The sequence below is a fragment of the Myxocyprinus asiaticus genome, chromosome 25 (assembly GCF_019703515.2).
Source record: "Myxocyprinus asiaticus isolate MX2 ecotype Aquarium Trade chromosome 25, UBuf_Myxa_2, whole genome shotgun sequence".
NCBI lineage: Eukaryota > Metazoa > Chordata > Actinopteri > Cypriniformes > Catostomidae > Myxocyprinus > Myxocyprinus asiaticus.
The window spans coordinates 17,280,555-17,305,185 of record NC_059368.1 but is presented as its reverse complement, the minus strand read 5'-3'; the positions used below and the strand labels follow the sequence as shown (position 1 = coordinate 17,305,185).

Sequence of the window (24,631 nt, the reverse complement as noted above, 5' to 3'; positions counted from 1 at the left end):
CTGCTGTTTACGTTCACTTTAGACATCACTCACTGTGTTTACATGAATACCTCACCAAGATGGGCATTTTGGCGGAATTTTGAAATGTGTTTGACCGTTCAGGTGCACATTAGCGCGAGATTTTCGGAACACACGCGCTTGTTCAGCACACACACATACACCGCCTGTCAATCAAACAGGGCACAACTGTTACTAGATCACTTGCAAAATATAAAGTTACATGCTCTTGATTACTTTCAGCAGCAGAATAAGAATATGAACTTTCTAATAAGTGACACAGGCCTAGGCTATCACAAATATAGCTGGTTATTTTTTTTGTTATTGAGGTTTTAATCAGTCTGCTTGTCCGGTCAGGCAAGTAAAATTATCTTTCATTTGCCCCTTTCAAACATCCACTTGTCCCAGACAAGTGTTAATATCAAGCCCTGTGAGCCATCAAAGAAATGAAGCAAAAGTGGTTACCTGTGTTGAACTTGCTACTCAGATGCTGAAAATATTTACCTTGTCAGAGCCGCTGATAATAAAGTTAACATTAGCTAATTGGTTCCAGTACGCGTGTGTGTATGTGTGAGCATGTGCACGTACAGCAGGGGGGGCTGAGTGACTGGGAGTGAGAGATGCTGTGCCGAAGCAACGGTGCAATCACAACATGAATGCAAATTAGACTGTGGCAGGCCACACTGGGAAACACTGCAGTCAGAAAATGTGTTGTTTGAATTTTTTTGAGATTTGAATATGTGATATACTCTGTGGATGACACTAATGTTTTACATATACAAGTGCCTACAATATTGCAGTCTCTTTCATCTGAACCAACATTCTGACTAATGCAGTACTATATGTTCTTCAGCTGAATGGACTTGACAGTCGTGAAAGTCTCTTGGAGGAGCTTGGCATCTCTGAATCGGAGGTGAACAGAAACACCCCTCTCCTGCTGGAACTGGTTAAGAGGAGCCGTCATAAGGACAAGACCTCAATTTTCACAGAGGTGATCTTTGATGCTCTGCATTTCAGCTTATCAGATCAAATCAATGCCATTCTGATTGTGTGACTTTCATACTCTCCCTCCTCTTCCTTTTCTCAGGGAGGCCGAGTGGCAACTTTTCCCAAGGTACTTTACCTCCGGTGGCTGGCTCAGGTTCAGTCCATATTTTATCTCTCTAGATCTGCCTGTAACATGTTTTGTGCACCTACACGTACAGTAAGTACAGGTAGGGTTTGTGCACTCTCAGAAGCAGATCCAGTCACAGACTAGTTATAGTGCTAACCCACTTAGTTAATTTGTGGTTGGAGAGCACATCTTGGTTTGATTCATATCACTGGTTTACCCACACATCATGAACCCAGACAAATTATTCAGGTCACATGAGGGAAGGATGATGTAAATGAACATCTTCAAGTGGTGTTGCAAAAAAGGTTTTCCTGTTAAGATACTTGTGCAAAACAAGCTTGTCCTACTTGTAGACATTTTTGTCTTCTTTTGTGGGCACTTGACGTGCGTTTGCTTAATCACACCAACTGCACTGCACGTGTTCCATTATGTCAAAGAATAACTCAAATACAGTAGTCTCTTTCATGGTTATACAGTAGTTTGTTTATATCCTGTTTGTTTTTAAGTGTTCTGCATGACTACCCCCAAAAATATGCAAATGACATGATAACCAACATGTTTTAAACGATAAATGACATAATGGTAATTTTGTTCAGAATGTAATCTGCGAATATTGTATTAATGTGTGTGGATTTTGTTTAGGAATTGTTGCCCTGTCAAATTGCTGAAGCCCGCAAAAAATTTGACTTTCATGACAAGGTAATTTATATATTTATATAATTTTAATATACAATTGTTTTCTTTTGTGTATTAATAATATTTTAAAAATAATATTTTTGGTTGGTTCAGCGAGTACATTAATAATCAAAGTTTTATAAAAAAAATAAATAAAAACAATTAAGTATAAAAATGTATAAAATTACAAGAAACAAATCTATATAGTGCATTTCTAAACTCAAAGTTGCTTTATAAAACAGCATCAAACATATGTGATTTATTTCTTTTGATTGATTTCACAGGACAAAAGTGACGAGATAAATAGGGACGCAGTTATTGCCATTTTCGCTGATCTTTTTCCCCAGTTCAGCAGGTATGTATGGGCACTGTTGACACTGACTGCCATAAACTCTAGGAAAAGTACAGTTATTGGTACTGAAACCTGCATTTATGTAAATGTCTGAACATTTTTTAATCCTCCCACATTGCTCTCCTGTAATCAGTTATGGCTGTGGTTCTTCTTACTGTGGTCATGGCCTTTCTCATAACTCAGGGAACAGCATGTATTTCTGCATACAAACCACAATAAATTACTCTGGTAACGCTTACAACTCCCAACAAGGTTCTTTGTTAACATTAATAAATGCATTTGGTATCATCATGAACTAACAATGAACAATATATTTTACAGCATGTGTCAACCTTGGTTGTTAATTTTAATTTATGATAGTACAATTTTGTTCATTGTGAGTTCATGTTAGTTCACAATGCATTGACTAGTGTTATCATGTACAACTTAAAATTGTATCAATGTATTAGTATATGTAAGACTACCGTGCTGTATAAGTACTATTCATTGTTAGTTTGTTTGGTACTGTATTTACTTATTTTAATGAAAACATCCTTATTGTGTTATAGTGTTACCTTTACTCAATGCAAAGATTAGTTATAAAAGATTAATCAAATGAATAGTAATTAAAGTATAATGTTGTTTTAGCCTTCTATGCTTCATGTCTTATGCTGTTATTCTAAGAGTCCAAACATCTTACCAAATACTTGTTTTTCTTAAAAAGAAACATGCTGGAAAATTATGTCACTGAGGAACTCGGAGCTAAAGGCAAGGATACAAATAGTAGTAAGTATCTTTGATCTTGCTTATTTGTTCACATTTTTAAGGATGCAAATTTGTCAGTTATCAATTGACCAATAAACTGACATGCTAAAGAAAAGATAAATTGCAGTTGTTTTCTGTAATGGATTTCACAGGCCTTTCTAGACAATGCCTTGATTCTCTTATACTCTTATCTCCCTCTCATTTTTGTTGTTTATAACTTTAGCTATGGACTTTCAGGCATTCCTGGGAATGTACAAATGCTTCTTCATACAGTGTCGGAGTGTGGTGAGCAACCTTGAACACATAGGTTACTGTATATTTTTAGCACCGTTGTCTGTTGATTTCTGTAGCACATTAATGTAATTAAATTTTGTTATGCTTGCATAGGTCACTAATGACTATAGAGAAACCCTTCACTCCTCGAGTAAAACTACTGAAGATAGAATCATATCATCTTCCGCCAGCAAGGTAAGCTCACTTCCTGTGCCTCTTTCTTTGATTATCGCTCTGCTTATTTTTCTCTCACACAGTTTCGTCTCTTTTTTCGGACATACTCTGGATTAAAATCTTTGGTGTGTATCAGTTAATATGAGTTACTTCTGTCAACTTTAATATTTTGTCTTGCACCCAATACAAACAAAGTAATTTTGAAACTACAGTATGCTGCTGGCTTTTGTTAGCCTGAATTTATCTTGGACTAGAACAAATGTCTTGCAAATGCAAAACCTGCAATGCCTTTTTTTTTTTTTTTTTTTTTGTTATTACAATTTTTATATCAAAATTTAACTTCAGAACAGCATTTGTTACATGAATAGAAGATGTCTGGTCTAGTAACAGTTAGCACTGTGTCCTGTGTATGATTAAACTGCATATCTTGTATCTCGATATAGTTGGTGATGCAGATGAAAGCTATAAAATATAGTACATATATGCAGTCATTGTAGTTTGAGTTACAAAGGGAAAAGGGGTTTTACTGGAGTGCAGGCATGTGCCTTTGACCTAATGGCGAACAGCTTATTTGATTTTTGACTTTTTCTGGCTGTTTGATTGAATTGAAAAAAACTCTAGTCCCTAATTGATCCCTTTTCCAATATTCACCTATATGACAGTTATTTACATAATTTATTTTACAGATTATGTTAATAATACATAACATGTCGGTAAAATTTGACATTAGTTAAGGCAGTAGTAAACTTGAACTAACAATAAACAGTACTTTAACAGCATATATTAATATTGGTTAAAGACAAGTTAATCTTTATATATACTAATGCTTTTTAGCATTTACATTAAAAGTGGTATAAAGTTACAATTAGTTAATGCGTTATGAACTACCATGAATTAACAATTAACATTTTATATATATATATATATATATATATATATATATATATATATATATATATATATATATATATATAAACATGAACTAAGATTATTTAAAGCTGTAAAATAAATTGTTCATTGTTAGATTATGAAACCTGATGCATTATTTAATGTTAACATAGAGAACCTTGTTGTAAAGTGTTACCATTATGTTAAGTTCAAACATATAATAAATGTAAATTTAACTTTGACCAAAATTGCTTGGAGCTAATGTTGGAGAATCCTCTGGGGAATGTTATTTAATGTGTCATATCATCATCTCCATAATTTTTTTTTTTGTTTTTTTTTTTGTTTGTTTTTTTTTTGCATGCAGTCATTGTTTTTTTGTGTGTGTTTGTATTCTTGCAACAATTTAACCCTTTTATTTATTTGCATTTTTGTGTTTTCCACTCCATCCATATCTGTGTATGGTGATATAGTAAGGGCAGCATGTCAGTTTTGTATAATGAGGGAGGCTGATGGCTGTGTTCTGGTACTCAGATACCCAGGTATAAAGGATTTGTTAAGCACAGTTCAGCGCAGGAAGAGAAGGCTGACTCAAAGGTAACGCACACGTGCCTCAGCTCAGATACAGAAGCTTCTTATCAGCTCAACCATGTGGCTTCCTTATAAATAATTCTTACACATGTGGTGTATGCACACATTTGCTTCTTACCACAAGTAACTACATCTTTTCTTGCTAAAATTAAGATTTGTGTTTATCCCCAGTACTGTCATCTCGTGAGAAAGTGAGTTTTGACTGAAATTATTATCTAGCTTGAAAAGACCTTCATCAGTGTAGATGCCATATTTGATGCAAATGAAAACAAGGCTTTGAGGGATTGAATACAGTCAGTACAGTCCATGTCACATCTAATTATTTTTATTTTGGGAAGACGTGTATTGTCAGTATTTCATCAGACTCACGATCAACACCAACCCATTGAACTGACTGTACTTCTGTGCATCACACTCATTTTCCATTGGCCTAAAATTCAATATGACAGCGCATTGGTGATGGTCCACTGAGGAATATGACTCCCATGCTAAAGACAAAATTATAGCTTTGTAGTCAAGAGGAACATGCAAAACTAGTGGAGCCCCTTGTATGTCTAATGGTGCTAAACACAGCCCATGGTTGAATTGGAATTATCTTGCCATTAGCACTTGATTTAGTAGACTGGCTACCGCAGAGCAGATTTAAGATAGCACACTATAATATAAAATTCAGAAAAGTTTTTTCAGGGAAATAGCACTGGCTAGACTTCTGCTAATCGCCCAGTACAATTGTGCAAATAAATCTATTACCACTCGCAACTAACACCTGTAATCAGTGGCTTTTTCTGAAAACTGCCAACCGGTTTCATTGCATGTCAACTTTTAACCTTGTATGTGCTTTTGGGTATGTACACTAATACTGAAACATTTCATCTCAAGTAAAACCTCTCTTTTAAATTGTCAGATAAAAAGTAAGGCTATTTTCCTGTACATGATTCGTGGTAAGTGGGTTGAATGACACAACATTTTTCTCAGCATATGTAAAAGTCATGTGGACAAGTTTCAGAGTAGGCTTTATAACAACCCACTGTTCTTGTAACTTACGTCAGATTCTTATCTTTTAATGATCTATTCATAGGAAGTCCCAAATCAAAGGCAATTTTACTTGAGAATGTCATGTTTTAACACCACTCAGGTCAAAGGGAGCTTACTATTAGATTTTTATCTTCATGCTCATTTAATACCATGTCTCTTACCCACAATCCTCAGCTTAAAATGGGCCAGAGGACTGTTGGTTACAATCTGAATCGTAAAAAGGATAAAACCAGCAGTTATGCAACATGAACCCAGTATATGTTGATCGTAATAAACATAAACAATAGTTTGTGATCTGTAGTATGTTTAGAAAGTATGTCTCTGATTATATTTTGACCTTCCCATAGACTGCGGACAGAAGTCATGGTGAAACACTGGGGTGTCATAAGAGCAGAGGGTCTGTTCAAGAGCTTGATGGGTCAGAAGAAGGATTGGGTGATTGGAGGAGCGCACCCACCCCACTGAGGAGAGCACTGGATCTTGGACTGGAGGATGAGGATGAGGAAGGAGACTCATTCTTTGATGATCCTCTTCCTAAACCTCAGAAGACCTATGGCTGGTAAGTATACCTTTTAAATAGAAATCCGTGCAAGCATCTGTCGTTAATCATTAAATGCTAGACAAGTAGTAGACCTCTTAGGGGGCATTCACACTTGTGATAGGCATTTTCAACTAATTTTGTAGTGGAGTACACTAATCCACAAATAAAAAAAGTGGTAATCGGTTACTCATAAATTAAAGCGTATGTTGAAAATCACACGTATGACACGTACATTAAATTTATATTTTGTTTTATTCTCAAACGTTACCAAGAACAGTTTCAAAATAAGATAACTTCAACAAAATATACGTTTCTTTTGGGGGAAATGAAATGAACAATATGCATTAATAGAAATAGTTTTTTTTTAAATAACAGCAAAAACATTTGCATTCACCCAGAGCATAAATAAAAACCAATACTGACAGCATTAGGGTAATGACCCACATTTATAAACTTTGAGTCTACATGAAGGCCATCAGATTTTTATCATTTCACATGTTGTTATTTAAAATAATAAGTGGTGAATGTTTGCTTTTCATAAAATGTGCTCTGCCGCTGTTCAGAGATTTAACACACACACACATGCTGGTCTAATAAGCTTCATAGTTCCTCGTATCTTTCCACCAATAAAAGCTGATCCTCATCAGTTGGTTTGCATGACTCCAACAAGAACCGAATACAAATGGAATAGAATTCGATTAGAATCAAATTATTACAAGCATTTGCCACACTTGGCTTTGCTTTCAAAAGCACAGATGCCATGTTATCTTCTCTCATCTAAAGGCTGATTTATACTTCTGCATCGAACCTACGGCATAGGCTCCGAATAGCGGCCAACGTGTTGGTTTGCATTTATAGTTCTACGTGGGTGTGTCTGCGTCGTTCTGTGAGTACACAGCCAAAATGCTATCTATACATTTCATAAATAAACATAAGCAATATAGACCCCGTTTCCACCTGGTATTAAAATGCGTTTTTGGTGATCCGATCACATTTGGTCAGTGCTAAATACAGGCCTAAACGGGGTCTAAATCATTTTGTGATCGGTTCACAAAAACCACATACGAATGTGGTAAAAAACGCATGTGAATGCATCATATTTGAGGTGTAAACGCTAATCCGTCCTGCATGCATCCCGGCAGCAGTGGAGCGCAACCCCTCACCTGTCAATCAACCGTTGCGCTAAAACAGTAGTTTAAATTTTGTCGGTTACGAATGGCTTTAAAAGGAATTAACCATCTGATCAGATGATCAAATGTAAAAAAGCAGATACACACACAAGCATAAGAACTTCACGGATCTTCTTTAATGTGTTTTATAGCAAAATGCAGGGACACTTATTAGAAGCATGAACATCTGCAGCTCAGGTTAATACAGGCAGTCCACTAAAATAATGGACAATTCTGCTCAAAATGTTGCATTTGTGCTTAGATTAAATTTCAGCTGCATCTTGGAGAAATAGAACACCATTTTTTGCTGCTTTCTTTGTCTTTTCTGACTTTGTTTTGCTTTATCATCATGACAAATTAGAACTGTTCCATTTCCATAACTTATGAATTCTGAATATTTACTGTACACATTACTGTCAAACATATGGTCAAATCATCGTGCCGATCGGAAAATTTGCGAGTAGAATACAAGTTATTTCATTCACATTTCAGGTTAAACCCCGGAGAAAAAAAACCTTTTTAGAGTTTATAAGCTGTAAGCAGATATCTTTTGTCGCATTCCGCTTGTAACGTCATGATTAGGGGTGTAACGGTATGACATTTGCCACGGTATTACAGTATCACAGTATTGAGGTGCATTGATAGTATTATTAGCAATTTAATATTTGTTTATGAATTATGTCTGATAAACACAGAAATATTTCCGTTATAACCAATTCTTGAACTTTGTATTGGATTTCTTCAACTTTAATCCTTTAACTTTTGATCATGAACATCAGGACACTCTTAATCTGACAAGGTTAAAAAAAGAAAAGAAAATAAATTAAAAAATCACAAGCCGGTACAACAATAATAACAAAACAAATTTGCTACATGTACAGTAGTCAGATGATTATAACTATTTTTGTTATTTTATGATTTATTAAATTAAATTGTAATAATTTGTAATGATTATTGCGCAGGTTAACACTTCAGATATGCATTTGTATGCATTCAGTAATTTGTTGCATTTGTGATTTACTTTAATTCTAAACAATACCTGCTGAAAATTATATTATTAATTTGCAGTTTTTTTTTTATTGGCATTTTGTCCAATACTGTCTGTTTTCTGCCACAGTTTCACTGGCAATTTCCTGCATACCAAAAGCCATGCACTTTGTAAACGCTATTTAGTACTATGTTTTACAAATAAAACATATTATTAGTAGTATCAAACACATTGTTGACCCACTGTTGCGCTGCACTTAGGCAAATGAACAGACAGTTGGTACATCATAATGTTGAACGAGTGCCTAAATCCGTTTGCTGTATTTGTGAATGTGGCAGAAAGCATAAACAGAACTTTAGCCTACCTAGTCATTACAAATCATGTAAAACTACATTGAATCTGGCGTTTTTATGAAACGGGCTATAATTTATTATCCCGTATACTGTATTTCCACTTACATTCATCTTTGCAAATTCCGTGGGATGGTGCTCACTGGGATGGTGCTTAAGTTTTGAAGTGTTTCCTGCCTGAGCCGATACCTTTTTGTGACAAACTTTACAGACTGGGTAACCATCAACATTGATGGTGCCTCGTGGGTCTTTTACATAACCAAAGTAATCCCAGACAGCGGACTTCAACCACTTTGGTGGCAGAAATAAAGGTTCAGGCTCGGACATGTCTGTATGATGTGCTCGTGCTGCACTCTTGCTGCGCTCTGCTCTTTCTACACTTCTGATGTGCTCATGAAGCGCTGTGCTTCCGAAACCTGCATGTCACCTTTAAAATTGAGTGACAGTCAAATGTAACATGAGGACAGCACTATTTAAAGAATTATTTTATCTTGCCAAGTTTATTTGATGCTGTGTAAATGTCACCGATTCTGTCTTAATTAAACTGATTTGGATTTTAGAAAAGTTCTGAAAAAATCTGTCTTTATATTCATGCAATACTGTCAGTGAGAAGATTTCAGTGGTATGATAACCATCCGTTTTAAAACTGAGGTATATTGTGAAACCATGAAACTGTTACATCCCTATTCATGAAACAAACAGAATATAAAAACAGCAGGCGCTCCCGATTGAGACAATTGTTTAATGGTCCCGAGCCTAAATACAATGTAATATAATGCATAGATAATAAAATACATTTGGATAAAATGCAACGCTACATCAGATATCCTTGTTATCATTCTGGGGGGGGTGGTGTCTGGTTACAAAGTGGACCAATCACAGCTGTTGTGGTCTACGTCGGCACGACATGCAATTACATTTTTTAAGAGGTGCACATCATGCTACAGCGTAGGCTACGCTGTAACCTATACCGTAGGTTTGACGCAGAAGCATACATCGGCTTTAACATCTTGACGACACATCCACAGCGCCCCGCCCCCCCAGTGGATTCAGTTGTAACTGCGAGATTTTGCGAGAGATTCGGAAGGAAATTGCGGTGTAATTCAGAGTTGCTCATGGCAGGCAAATGCATAAAGTAAAATGAATTTGCGATATTAGTGTTTTTAAAACTCGAGTAGCTGGTTAAGAACAATTACTCGTACACATCCCTAGTCCACACTGAAAGCAGTTTTTAAGGAAAAAGTCATGAATTTTCAGTGAGAGTTTGCAATTTTGAGACAATATCAGTCAGTTGGATGCAACAAAGTTGAGCAGAGTTCAACAAAATGCAAATGCAGCAGTTACCAATGGAAGTGCAGACATTGAATTTCCCATGATCCGCCGTCTGATATAGTTGGATATTGTAGACGAATAGGAATGCGTCAACTTCTTTTTGAGGGTGTGGGAAGAGCTATGTCAGTTTTTAAATTAAGCGGGAATACAGCAAATTGGATTTCTTAAGGCACAACTGGTCCTGTTCAATGGATGGCAGTGTCAAAGTGTGATGCAGCAAAAGGTTAAATGTTCTCAACTTTTGGTCGCATGATAGAGTATCACTTTTGCAAACCCTTACGTTTTCCAACCTTCCGACACACTGTCCCCATTAAAATCAGTGCATTCACAGCATTCTCTAATGCAATGTAAACTCTCGTGTGTAGGTGCCCTTAATCGCTGTCAGTGTGAATGCCCCATCACTCTTTAGTTGTCAGGATTCTGGTTTGACTCTCGTTGTGGGAGCAGATTTTGACTCAGAGTTATGAACAAAGACAGATTCTGTGCCCACATATGCTACTGAGACTGAAAAGGTAAATAAAAACGAAATTATCTAAACCACCACACTTTTGATTTGTAATTTCAGAAACATTGTGATCTAGATTCATATCTTTGTATTTTTGGAAATAAAGTTTTACTGTTTAAATGTGGGGCCCCACCCTTAAGTCACAAACAATAACAAACCCTACACTACAAAGACCCAGAATAACTTATCAGATAAGCTATAGAGAAGTAATGCTTTTGTGTCACCAGCCATTTTGACTTGTATCTTCTTTTTTCATTGTTTTCCCTCAATGCGGCATGTGAGAACAGTAGTTTACCTTCTGCAGATAAGCCTTATTCAGGGCAGAGGCATTCTGAAAAAAGCAGTAGTCAGAAAGAGTAAGTACCTCTCTGCTTTCTCAGCGTATTCATTTTTTTTTTTTTTGACTATAATTCAATAAGTTTGAGTCAGATCTTTCCTTAGTAGGTAGTGAAAATGGAGCTCTATTCTATGTTGCACTTTTGCTTTTTGTTCCTTCCGCTCTACTTTTCTCTTTCTGTCACTGTGTCTGTGAATTGTCTGTGACCCCTTGCCCCCCACTCCTACCCCCACCCCTCGTGAGAAGTCACCACTGGCAGAGGGAAGGAAGCCTGCCAGGGCGATCCTTATCCCAAATGAAGAGGGGCACTAGCCTCATTGAGTGAGTGTGCATGGAGTGATCACGCTGTCATTTACCCACTGCCCACTGGAGCCATCGAACACATGGGTACAAAATCAGGCTGTTATGCCCGTTACGGCTGTTGGTAGACTCATCGATACTGAATTCATACCATAATGCCATAACCTGGTACTAAATTCAGCAACTTGTACCGAAAGGACAGGAGAAGTGCAGTGATTGTTTGACATTGTGCCTTTTTTTATTTTTATTTTTTTTTAGCCATTTACTTTTTACTTTTCTTCTCTGCATGTTTTGTAGGTACAGGTTTGCTCATAAGTTTAAATACCCTGTCAGAATCTGCAAGATGTTTTGTCATTTTTAAAAAAAAAAAAGCGATCATAAAACATATGGGTTGTTGCCAACCCATATGAGGAACACAACAAGAGATGATAGACACAATGATCAGTCTCAGTCAACTTCTCTTTTATTGTATGGAAAAAAGATGCAATGAAAGTGAATGGTGACTTAGGCTGTCAGTCCCTAACATTCTGCCCAACATCTCTGTTTGTGTTCCACGTCTTAAGAACCAAGGGTATGCAAACTTTTGAACTAGATAATTTGTGTAATATTGTGTATTATTTTGTCTTGTGGAATATATATACTTCAATATCAGTTATGCAGCTTCTTCATAGTAATAGCTAATAAAAAATATGCTCATTCTTATATATATATATATTTATATATATATATATATATCAGGGGGTTTGTAAATTTATGAGCTGGACTGTATCTCTCTTTTAATGTGTCTCGCTGACTGTTTTCTTCTGGGTGTTTTCTTGTGTGTATATGCTCTTACTCTGCCTGGCCTCAGCCTGTCTGCTATAGGCAGTGATAAAGAGGGCGATGCAGAGGACATGCTTTCTGATTGTCATAACAGGCCCAGCCCTGACTTTGAACCCAGGTGAGCTGGGCCTTTTCCTGTCCTAAATTCCCCTCTTCCTTTGCTTATTATATGGCTATCAACTGGCTTCATAAAGTGCATTCGGTCTTGCTGAGAACCTCATCCTGTCTGTTTTTTCCAGGAGAGACCACTCGGGCAGCATTTCAGGGAAAGCACTCTCAGCAGACGTACATTTGAAGAACACAGGAGGATCCATCTCTGTTGAGAGCAGCCAGAGATATCATGTGTCCAACAAGAATGGTACCTCTCCATTTGTGTCTACACTGAGCAGATTTGCTTGTGTGCTGTATATACAGGGTTCCCGAGGTCACGGAAAACCTGGGCATATCAGAGAATTTTAAAATTGTTATTTCCAGACCTGGTAATGAATAAAATCTTAGTCATGGAAATATCTGTAGTCATACATTTTCAAGATATGCTTTGCCCTAAAATAGTGAATAGGCTTGAATTATTATTATTATTTTTTTTGTAATGGTTAGTCCTACTAATCACATACAACTGGAAAAGTAACAGACAGCCTTCCCACAGTCTTGGAAAAACCTGGAAATGTATGTTTTCCAGGTCTGGGAAGAAATAGAAATTTAATAAGATCTTAAAAGTCTTATTAGTTAAAATTCTATAGTAAATATTAGTTTTCCTAGTTAAGAAATTACTCTTGTGTAGAGCTTGTGTGAAGTGAAACTTGGTCGCAAGCCATAGTGATGTCCGATTGGTGAGCGATTTGTTCTTTTGAGTTCTTGTCTATGAATTGGTCAGGGCCTCATTTCCCAAAAGCATCGAAAGCCTAAGTAGATTATAGAATTTATCTCCCAAAGCCATTGTAACTCAAGTAGAACTTGAAAATACTGGTGGATTTACGATTGCTCTGGAGTAATTGTACAGAGCTAAGAGTGTCGTAAGGACATAGAATAATACAGACACCTGCAGGACAATTGATAAATTACACCTAATACAAATAAATACTTGTAAATAAACTTTATGCTGAGACTTTAATATCAGGATACATGTTTTATTTTTATTTTAACTGACATGGCTAATAATAAATATATATGCATTAAATGGTTAGTCAATATTGGATGAAGAGATAATTTAATTAGTAAACAAAGTTATTTGTGGACTAGTTGGTAACAACGAAGTGGTGGAGTGACTGTGGCAGAGAACTGTAAAAATTCAAATTAGAGAGAGAAGGGAAAAAAGTCAATGACTTGCTGCCGTGCATGAATATCGTCCGTATATTGGCTCCTCATCCTCATCTCCTCTTAAGGCCCTGATATATTTCTAGAGAAGTTCTTTTTCTTTTTCGTTCAGGAGTAAAAAGATGTTCTAAATGGCCGAGCAATGGTATACTGTTTCCGAACATTCAGAAACACGCCACACCACTGTGGGAGGCGTTTAGAAGTACATTTAAATATGAGGATGCTCAGTAAAACCTAACTAATGTGACATTAAAATGTGTTATCAATGAATTTATGCCTCATTCTATGAGTAGAATTCACATGAGGTCAGTAAATAAGTTGTTTTATCCACTCGATGATTTAATACAGTGCATCCAGAAAGTATTCACAGCGCTTTACTTTTTCCACATTTTGTTATGTTACAGCCTTATTCCAAAATGGATTAAATTCATTATTTTCCTCAAAATTCTACAAACAATACCCCATAATGACAACGTGAAAGAAGTTTGTTTGAAATCTTTGCAAATTTATTAAAAATAAAAAACGAAAAAAATCACATGTACATACGTATTTACAGCCTATGCTCAATACTTTTGTTGAAGCACCTTTGGCACCAATTACAGCCTCAAGTCTTTTTGAGTATGATGCTACAAGCTTGGCACACCTATTTTTGGGTAGTTTCTCCCATTCTTCTTTGCAGGACCTCTCAAGCTCCATCGGGTTGGATGGGGAGCGTCAGTGCACAGCCATTTTCAGATCTCTCAGAGATGGTCAGTCGGGTTCAAGTCTGGGCTCTGGCTGGGCCACTCAAGGACATTCACAGAGTTGTCCTGTAGCCACTCCTTTGTTATCTTGACTGTGTGCTTAGGGTCGTTGTCCTGTTGGAAGATGAACCTTCGCCGCAGTCTGAGGTCCAGAGCGCTCTGGAGCAGGTTTTCATCAAGGATGTCTCTGTACATTGCTGCATTTATCTTTCCCTCGATCCTGACTAGTCTCCCAGTTCCTGCCACTGAAAAATATCCCCACAGCATGATGCTGCCACCACCATGCTTCACTGTAGGGATGGTATTGGCCAGATGATGAGCGGTGCCTGGTTTCCTCCAGACATGATGCTTGCCATTCAGGCCAAAGAGTTCAATCTTTGTTTCTCATGGTCTGAGAGTCCTTCAGGTGCCTTTTGGCAAACTCCAGGTGGGCTGTCATGTGCCTTTTACTGAGGAGTGGCTTCCGTCTGGCCACTCTACCATACAGGCCTGATTGGTGGAGTGCTGCAGAGATGGTTGTTCTTCTGGAAGGTTCTCCTCTCTCCACAGAGAAACGCTGGAGCTCTGTCAGAGTGACCATCGGGTTCTTGGTCACCTCCCTGACTAAGGCCCTTCTCCCCTGATCGCTCAGTTTGGCCGGGCGGCCAGCTCTAGGAAGAGTCCTGGTGGTTCCAAACTTCTTCCATTTATGGATGATGGAGGCCACTGTGCTCATTGGGACCTTCAATGCTGCAGAAATTTTTCTGTACCCTTCCCCAGATCTGTGCCTCGATACAATCCTGTCTCGGAGGTCTACAGACAATTCCTTGTACTTCATGGCTTGGTTTGTGCTCTGACATGCACCGTTAACTGTGGGACCTTATATAGACAGGTGTGTGCCTTTCCAAATCATGTCCAATCAACTGATATTACCACAGGTGGACTCCAGTCAAGTTGTAGAAACATCTCAAGGATGATCAGTGGAAACAGGATGCACCTGAGCTCAATTTTGAGTGTCATGGCAAAGGCTGTGAATACTTATGTACATGTGATTTTTTTTTTTCGTTTTTCGTTTTTTTTTTTTTTTATAAATTTGCAAAGATTTCAAACAAACTTCTTTCACGTTATCATTATGGGGTATTGTTTGTAGAATTTTGAGGAAAATAATGACTTTAATCCATTTTGGAATAAGGCTGTAACGTAACAAAATGTGGAAAAAGTGAAGCGCTGTGAATACTTTCCGGATGCACTGTATATATGCAGAAGAAAATGTTTCATTTGTCTTGTTTACATTATGAATTCATGACGCTAATGCACTAACATGCTATACGCGGCCATAATATGCACCGGTTAAACTCTGTACTTGTGATTTATGATGACACTGATACAACTGCAAATATGAGTGTATAAAAGTGTTAATGTGCAGAATAAAGACAAAAGAATGATGATAGAGGCATATCTTACTTGAGACAGATGTATGAATGGCTTTCGCTGCAGATGGCACATGAGTGAATGGGCACTTGAGAGTATTTGAGAAGATTTGATTCCTTTAGTAGACTAATTAAACAAAACAAAAAAAATCTCATGGCATGGTCTTGGAAAATGTCTCTAAGCAAACAATCTTACAGATGTAGGTAAATTTGTACCAGCTCGCAAATAACTCTACACGCCGATGTGTACCTGTTGACTGATTTTGACTGACTGAACAACATAAACAGAATGTGCTGTCGGCCTCAAGATAGGTGGAGCTCCAGGTCACACCTACCAATGATGTGGACCAATGACAGTAAGAAGGTGCTTTGCAGCCGGTTAGAATTCTTCCTAAAAGTTCGCTCCAGTGAGCTGTTACGAACCACTGAAACGAACACAAAAACACCTTCTTTTTGGCCAGATTTTGGAGAAGGGTATAGTAACAGGCATTGCTCCGAAACGGGCCGGTCGCTCCAAACTGCCATTGAAGATATAGGGAGCACCTTACCTAACCCTTTCCCTAACCTTAACCATGAGTGGAAGTGATGCCCCCTTTGGGGCTTGGCACAACCCACTTTGAGTAACCCTGCCCTCTTTTGGAGATTCCGCCCCCATTTGGAGGTCTCCAGCCTGCAGCTATACCTACTTGATATTTTGTTCTGAATGACGTCACACCTGTTCATTCTTCGATTTCGTAGGAAGTATAGCGAAGCCTTCATTCTCTGACACCCAAGGGTGCTTTCACCCACACCACAGATTGTGTAGATCCACACGTTTTGTAGCATTGCTTTTACCATTATCTCTTTTGGAAGTAAAGAGCAGACCTCCCTTTGAGTGGTGAATGTCGCTAAAGCATATCTTCCACATATCTCCTTATTTTGTGCACCGCAATAACTGTGAACGTTATATTCAATTAATGATTGTCATTGGAAGTATCATACACAGGGCCTCCTCTGTCTTCATTGATCCTGGAAGATTAAATTTAGACCCACAGAGCAATTTGTGAAGACGAAATATTGCAAATGCACACCTGATGAACGAAGCAGTGATTGCGTAAAGGAAATAAAATGTCACGCAAAAAAATGTAGTTATGTCGTAAATTAGGTTGTACATTTAAGAAAATGTCTTTAAATGTTTTTAGCGAGGTAAATTACAAACGTTTATAAAGTTATGCACAAATATAATGAATACAATGATGAACAGCACTAACAGCGGTCACATTTCAGCACTTCTTGTATACAGACAGTGACTCTCTTATGTAGCACTTAAAGCACGTCCTCACTCGTTCATGTCAAGTGCAGTTTTGGGAAACGCACATAAAAAATAACGAATGTTCGTAAAATCGCTCTTAGAAAACACGTTTAACCGCTAAGATCAGTTGCTATTGTGAAACGAGTCCCGGTTCACAAATTGGTGATGTGAACCAATGATTCTTTCGCAAAATGGCCTGAATAAAGTAAACATCTAGTAATCACAAATGACTGGAAAGGTCACAGAAAAATCATGGAAATTCATTCATCAAATAGTTTGGGAACCCTGAATAAAGAAGTCATGAAAATTCATTTATCAAGAGATGTACTAGGAACCCATAATATGTTTGATTATCTTTGCTCTTTTATTATTGTCTGAGGTACCTCTAGTTCTAAAGATAAAAGGGTCAAAGATTTTCAAGCACAAAATGAGAAATCCGGATCCCCTTTGCTAGGTAGGAACTCTTTCCTCGACATCCTGTCAAAATCTTGAAGATTTGTCTGTCCCTCATCAATCTTCATTATTGTCTTTTTCCAAAAACCTGAACCATGTAATTAAACAAACTTTCTTACTATTGCATGTCTTATTTGTCTTTTTCAAACAATGCTGTGTGCACAGATGAAGATGTTGACTATGACGATGACTTCAACAGGTAAAGAACAAGCCATTCTGATGTTTCATTTGTTCTGTGTTATTCCACTCAGTCTGAATCCTGATGAAGTGTTTCTTTGTGTTATCTGTCATTTCTCTTCAGTCATCGCTCTGAAAACTCTAAGAGTGAAGTGAGCATCGATGAGGAAATTGAGGAGGTCTCAATAGAGGGGCCTGACATTAGTGAAAAGGTATTGCTGTCTCCTTCCTTAAAAATGTGCCTATACATGCTGATGTTACAAGTTAAACTTATTTAACCATACTTGAGTCATGCAGAACTTTCTGACTCATTTTGACCCAATTTTAAAATGATTCTAAATGTCCCACAAGACCAAAGGAAGTGTTAAAAAAGAATTTAAATGACTGGGGTCCTAGATCATTTTTACTGACATCAGTGAATACACTTTTATAGACCTTTTTCACAGATTGTGATGACGCGTTTCTGCCTTATTTATCAGCGTAAATCTCGGAATTAGTTTTATATTATACATTTTTTAAATAATGACATTATGCTTTTGTTACATTATCCTGGAATTAACTGTAAAAAAACAAATTACCACAGCTGTGAGGAGGTTTCGATTACAGCTGCTGAGAGAGTGACAGTAAATTTGACATCTTCTCCCATCTGACTGTCTTAATCCACCGCTCTCTATTTTTTAACTCTTCTGGAAAGTCATTCAAGCGTAATAGTGGATTTTTTCTTTTGGTCTTGGAGCAAATGGGTAAGTGAAAATAATATTTGCTGTGGTCTCCCATTCACCGCTGTTGAAGTTTACCTTGCAAACGTTTACTTCCGTGTTCCAAAACCCGGAGTGTGAAAAAGGTCTATTGTGTAATAATAATTACTTTCATAATTATCCTTGCAATACTTCATTAAAATGTATTTATGTTTATAGTGTCCCAGTAATTTTCTTCTGTTTGAAAAAGGCCAAATGCCAAAAGAGTAGCCCCATGGATAGGGCTGTTTTGTGAAAAACGAAAGTGAGAGTTGCAAATTTGTATGATTTCAATGGTGTTCTTTTTCTCTTTCCTAGTTTGATGAAACCACTCAGGATGTGAGTGTCTCGCAGATAAGCTTGGGTGCCGACTACATGGAAGATGTTGCGTGACCTCTAACCCCTGTCAGCCCCTTATTTGGTACTTTATGTATTTATGGATTTAATTGTGTTGACAATAAAAAATGAACAACCATGTGATTATTGACTACTCTTCCTGTTTTTATCCTAACTAATGAAAAACGGAAGTACAGAAGCTGAAGGATAAAGTTATGAACTACTAAAATCTGCGTCGTAAGTGAAAAGAATGTTGAATAAAAAAAATTAAAAAATGTGCATTGAATACATAGAGCAATAGATTTAGTGTCAGTGAAAGTGTTTTAGGCATGACACAGAAATTAGTCTTGTGAACTGCAATGAGGACTCTTTGAACCATGTATAAACAACAGAGCTAAAATCAATTTTCTATTGGCTGGCTCTATTTGAGGCGTAACATCAACCTTTTATATGAAAGCAGCTACTGAAGACGTGTCAGGTAACTTTGCTGGTCTCTCATACACACCTACACAATGCTTTTATACAATACTCTTTAAGCACCAGTGGAAACTTCCTTCTGCTATGCAGGTCAGATATTTATCATTTTTATTGTGTAGCAGTGCCCTGTTCAAGCAGTCTTTCCTCATCTGAAGCTCTGAATTCTCACACTGCATTCCAGAAGACTTGTTTGTCGAGACCGGTAAGTCACTTTTGCTTTTCCGCAAGTCACATGCAGTATTTAATTTTTAGTTGGAAACGGCAAAATAAAATGTGAGTGCCCCTTTTTTAATACATAGTTATGTTTAAAAAATATATATTACTTGGATTAGCTTTTTGTTGAATGAAACAAGCTTGAATCCATTTTAATTGGAAAGTTTTACTGTGCAGTATCCGTACTTTAAGTAAAACCGTATAATGAAATAAATATGTTGGCTCAATGCAATTTAGTGGAAAGATTAGGTGTACTTTGCTGTCCAAAAATAAAGTAATTATATTAAATATTATTAAAAAAAACATCAAATATCAAAAGACAAAGGATGTTTAAAATAATTCAATATTGTTTATTTCAGATATGTGTAATTCTTTGGCTAGTAATAATTCTGTAGAAAAAAAAAATCTTGAACACAGTATTTTTATTCCTCATTTCCTTAAACTGTCCTTTGTCACAAAAGTACATGTTTTCACTGTACATGTAGCACAGCTTTGTCTAACTCAATGAATTAACAAAACTGAAATGCATGATAAAGATTCATGCTACTTAAATTGCATCATTACTTTGGAGTATTTTTGGTGTCATTTTTAGATCCTATGCTTTTCTAATTGTCATTCTATTGCAGTTTATTTTACCAGGTATATCATAGGAGATGTTTCTTGAACCTATGAGGCATGACATGTTACCACATGTCTAATTTTTAATGCGTGTGGCTTGAAAGAAAACTAGTAGCTGAGTGAATGCACAAAATCCCAAGCTTAGGTGATTTGGATGGATAAGAGTGGCTGCATACTTTTACACTCCGCAAACATCCTCTTCAAGACTAAAGGCCCAATAAATAGGTCATTTGCATTGAATATTTTAGTGGCTTATACAGCATGTATGTGACCTGATTTTTTTGCAGATTTCCTCTTTTTGCAAAGGTTAAATGTCTACAAAGTACAAAGCGACACTGAAAATGTATATATTTTTTTTCTCCTGGTGTGGAGTGAAGTATTGACACCTAATCTATCCAGTTATTCACACCCAGAAATTCTGCTTTGAGCATTTGTACTACATTATATAGTACAAAATATGACACTGAATATTATAAAGTAGTTAAAAAATTATGACATGAACTGATTCTGATTACAGGAATTACATCCTTTAAATTATTTGGACAAATTAAAGCAATTATTCTTATTGCGTGTTACTGTCAGTGTCATGTAAATTATTTTAAAAAGTAATCCACTACAAATTACTAATTTTAAGTTCCTTTTTAAAACTTGTCATAGAAAAGTTTTTGATTTGTTGCTGTTCGAATTCAAAATAATGTTCCTCCTTGTTCCCTGTCGTACACCCTTCAATTGTCACAAAAACACAAACGGATTAATTCATAATTTAAATGTATTATATATCAAATATTATTTTTGAAATATGTGTAACCCAAGTAATGCACTTAAAATAATTACTTTAATTGAAAGTAATTAGATTACAGTTACTTATTACTTTGTAATCTTATTACACCAAACACTGGTTACTGTTATAGTTTTATTGTGTGTTACATTGATGTCATGTCATTTTGATATATTCCAAAGCCATACGATCAAGTGATTGACTAATTCAGGTTGAAAATAAAAATTTTACATTTTAACTTGTACTTAAGATTTCAGATGGCATCTTTATGTGAGCTCTGATTTAAAGTTGTATTATTTTACCGCTGTTACAAATGCAGTTCTTTTCTCTCTCTTTACAGAGGAAAAATGAATTATGATTATAGCTACAGTGAAGAAGATCTACTAGCTGCGTATGAAGAAATTGAGGAGCCATGTTCAGTGGAGCACAGACAAAACATTGACAACTTCCTCCAGTTATTCATTCACCCCATCATTTGCATTGTTGGTTTTATCGGCAACACCCTGGTGATTTTGACGTATGCCCTTTACAAGCAAACCAAGTCTATGACGGATGTTTACCTCCTGAACGTGGCCATCGCTGACATCCTGTTTGTGGTGGCTCTGCCTTTGATCATCTATAGTGAACAGCATGACTGGGCCATGGGGAACTGGTCCTGCAAGTTGCTGCGTGGTGTCTACAGCATCAACTTGTATAGCGGCATGTTGCTTCTAGCTTGCATAAGTGGAGACCGCTACCTCGCCATCGTGCAGGCCCGCAGGTCATTCCGGCTGCGGTCTAGTACCCTGCTTTACAGCCGCCTCATATGTGCAGCTGTCTGGTTACTGGCCTTTGCCCTGTCCCTTCCCACCTTCATGTTTTATGAACGGTATCAGCCCGTCCCTGTTGAATCCAGCCTATATAACAGCACCCAGGGCAACGATACACCATTTGTGTGCTTTTTCAGATTTCATTCGAACGAAACGGCGCGCACTATGAAAACCGTGGTGCCAAGCTCTCAGGTAGCAGTGGGTTTCTGCTTACCATTGCTGATCATGGGTTTCTGTTACTCCAGTGTCATTGTCACCCTCCTTCAAGCCAAGAACTTTCAAAGACACAAAGCAGTGCGTGTGGTCCTCACTGTGGTGCTTGTGTTTGTGGCCTGCCATATGCCTTACAATATAGCACTGTTATATTATACCATCAACATGTTCAGTGAGCAGGAATGCAGCCATGAGGAAGCCGTAGAGTTGGCCATGATCATCACAAAAAGTCTGGCTTACCTGCACTCTTGTCTGAACCCCTTGCTGTATGCCTTCATCGGGGTGAACTTCAGAAACCATTTCCGTAAGATCTTACAGGACATCTGGTGCTTGGGAAAGAACTACATGTCAGCACGGCGGTCCTCACGTGTTACCACTGAATTATACCTTTCTTCACGGAGGTCTGTCGATGGCTCAAATAATGACAATGGCACTTCATTTACAATGTGATTGGCCGCTATATAAGGCATGAGCATCACATTTTGGCTGTGTCCGAAACCTTAGACAGCTAGATGCCTTGCTGCCCAGTAAGTCAATTACTTATCAGACAGTGTTTTTGTATAAAGGTACCCCCTAAATGGTTTTAGACGGGCTTCTAAGGCACCAAAGCATTATGTCCAATAACCTATTGAACAAATTCAAGTGATCTCTAGTCATATAATGTGAAAAAATATATATATATTACTTCCAGCTACCAAACTGCATGCACAGGATTGTGAGATATCTTAGGGAGCAAAGGACACATTTAAGCTGCCTTCAGAATTCGACCACATGGAGGCATCTTAACAGACATGATGTTTGGATGTGCCTTGATGCCTTTCTACCTCTGCATATTGCCTACAAATGAGGCATTTTTCTTGTTTCGGACACAGCCTTTGTTTCTGCGTTTGAGTTCAGTGTTCAGAGAAATGAAACCAATTACGTTCAAAACTAATTCAAAGTGTGCAAACACAGGAGTTCAAACAGTATACTGACTAGTTTCAGCTGAGATCTGTATGATCATTATTTGTTTGCAATGTGTAAAACTATGTATAAAGTAGGCTGAATAAAGTCTCTATAAGTGAATTTATTTAGCTATGGAAGTGCACAGTATGTAGTACTAATGCAGAATCTCATTTTCTATATGTACGTTTTAACTGTTGTACATAGAATCTTCATGTTGTATTTTTTATCTAATAAATACGGCTGAATATTTCGAAATAATCAAATAATAGAAAGGTGACGTAATGTTCTCATCCAGAAATTAAAACTAGTGCTTCTTATGTAATTCCCCAAGCCAATCTCTGCAACAGCTCAATTTGATCAGTGTAGTCTGCTGAGACCATTATGTCATACCAACAACTTTTTTAACACTCTGAAACTTTAAGCCTGCGCTGCAATAATACATGACTCATTTTATTTCTGACCTGGCTAACATGCCACAATTTTGAAACTCCACACAATGGTTTTCAGTGTTGTTGTTACTACTTGAAGTCCAACAATCTTGCACAGCATTTAATTGCCTATGAGACATTTTTTTGAGACATTGGTTTCTATAACAGTCCAGTCCTCTACAAAAATTATCATTTTTGGGGGGGTACAGGGTGTGTACAACTATTTAACAATTTTTAAAATGCAAAAAAAAATAAAAAAAGATTTCATATACTCTTTTACATAAATGACCTAAAATAGCTACTGCTTGCTTCAGTATAACTTCCAGAGACAATTTAGCCAGAGACAGCGCCCTTGTATTAAAATGAATAGGAAAAATTGGAATGCTGGATCAAATTGAAAAATACTATTTTTAGCGTGATCTGAGCTAAAGAAAGACAATTGTCAGATTTTACTGCTGATTAGAAATGTGTTTTTTGATTGTAATCTTGACCAACCATTTTGGAGATTTTGGAATTTCCCCATTCAGATAGATATGAGCTGTACTTTTGTGCCACTTGTAAACAGAGAAATTAGCTACACGGAAGCATTCCCAAGATAGCTGCCGGCGCCAGAGACTGACTAGCTTTGAAAGGGTCTTTGATAACTTCTCTATCGGGTTAGACAGAACACAGAACAGTACTGATGTGTAGTCATGGAACAATGCCATACCTCAGTTCTTCTGCACTTAGTCTTTAATGTAATTCTCTGTAATTCTAGAATCTGATTACCTTTTGCACTCAAATAAATAGGCTTAGTGAAATGGCTGATATTTATTACTAAAGCTTTAAATGAAGCCATAAATGATTTAAAAAATAATACTGTTTATTCTGTGACTTTAAATAGATTATAAATGCTACAGGTTACAGAAGACAAAAGTACAGTGACATGATCATGTGAACACTTCCACCATTTAGTGCACTTTTTTGGGGTCTGTTTGAGTGGTTCACACTGGCCAGCCCTCTTTTACAGGGTTCGTACAGATGATTCACAGTGAAATTCAAGAACTTTTCAAGCACATTTTTATTTGTTTTCAAGGCAAGAGATTTAATTCATCAAACCAATTCTTCATTTGTTCATTTTAAATAAAAAATACATATTATATTTATTTATTATTTTTATAAAATACCACTTATTACAACAACTCATAAGTGTGCAGCCTTAAAATGCATTTTGCTTTCCAACAAAAGTGAATAATTGGAACAATAAAAAGTAGTTCATGTGACTTGAGCTGTGTTCTTTATTTTCTAAAGTCATACAACAGCTTTATGTGAGGAACTGCCCAAAACTGCAAATGTTGTCAGACACTACCTGTTTTCTGTGAGACACAAAGCTTTCTTTCAATGAAACAGAAACAGAACCCTCCAATGATCTACATTCAAACCTCAGACGTTTTACATATATCATTTAAGACATTTTTACTCTGGAGCAATAATTTTTAATTAAAACTGATTGTTGCAAAGATTTGT

At 36.9% G+C, this 24,631-nt stretch overlaps 2 protein-coding genes across 10 annotated transcripts in view; both read left to right on the top strand.

Moving 5' to 3' along the window:
* LOC127415761 (centrosomal protein 43-like) overlaps window positions 1–18,788 on the top strand; it is a 31,727-nt gene extending 12,939 nt beyond the window's left edge. The window contains exons 5-21 of one of the 8 annotated variants that reach the window (XR_007892990.1): window positions 851–988; window positions 1,085–1,111; window positions 1,754–1,810; window positions 2,071–2,141; window positions 2,842–2,903; window positions 3,106–3,167; window positions 3,270–3,350; window positions 4,749–4,811; window positions 6,188–6,399; window positions 11,013–11,081; window positions 11,309–11,383; window positions 12,213–12,302; window positions 12,424–12,542; window positions 17,331–17,395; window positions 17,560–17,593; window positions 17,696–17,783; window positions 18,627–18,645. Coding sequence is in view for 7 of the 8 variants with exons in the window: in XM_051654647.1 (XP_051510607.1) it covers window positions 851–988; window positions 1,085–1,111; window positions 1,754–1,810; window positions 2,071–2,141; window positions 2,842–2,903; window positions 3,106–3,167; window positions 3,270–3,350; window positions 4,749–4,811; window positions 6,188–6,399; window positions 11,013–11,081; window positions 11,309–11,383; window positions 12,213–12,302; window positions 12,424–12,542; window positions 17,321–17,395; window positions 17,560–17,593; window positions 17,696–17,783; window positions 18,627–18,701 (1,398 nt within the window). In the remaining variant the exon portion in view is untranslated. The other 7 variants (XM_051654647.1, XM_051654640.1, XM_051654641.1 and 4 more) reach the window with 7 other exon arrangements.
* Window positions 18,789–18,929: 141 nt separating this feature from the next.
* On the top strand, window positions 18,930–24,417 carry LOC127415762 (C-C chemokine receptor type 6-like). Of its 2 annotated transcripts, none has more exons than XM_051654649.1 (3): window positions 18,930–19,122; window positions 19,244–19,323; window positions 21,071–24,417. In XM_051654649.1, the coding sequence occupies exon 3, from the start codon at window positions 21,078–21,080 to the stop codon at window positions 22,200–22,202; it is 1,125 nt and encodes a 374-aa protein (XP_051510609.1). In that variant the 5' UTR covers window positions 18,930–19,122; window positions 19,244–19,323; window positions 21,071–21,077; the 3' UTR covers window positions 22,203–24,417. The 2 variants fall into 2 exon arrangements, with proteins under 2 accessions (XP_051510609.1, XP_051510608.1); XM_051654648.1 differs by having other exon boundaries at window positions 19,241–19,323.
* The last annotated feature ends 214 nt before the right edge of the window (window positions 24,418–24,631 follow it).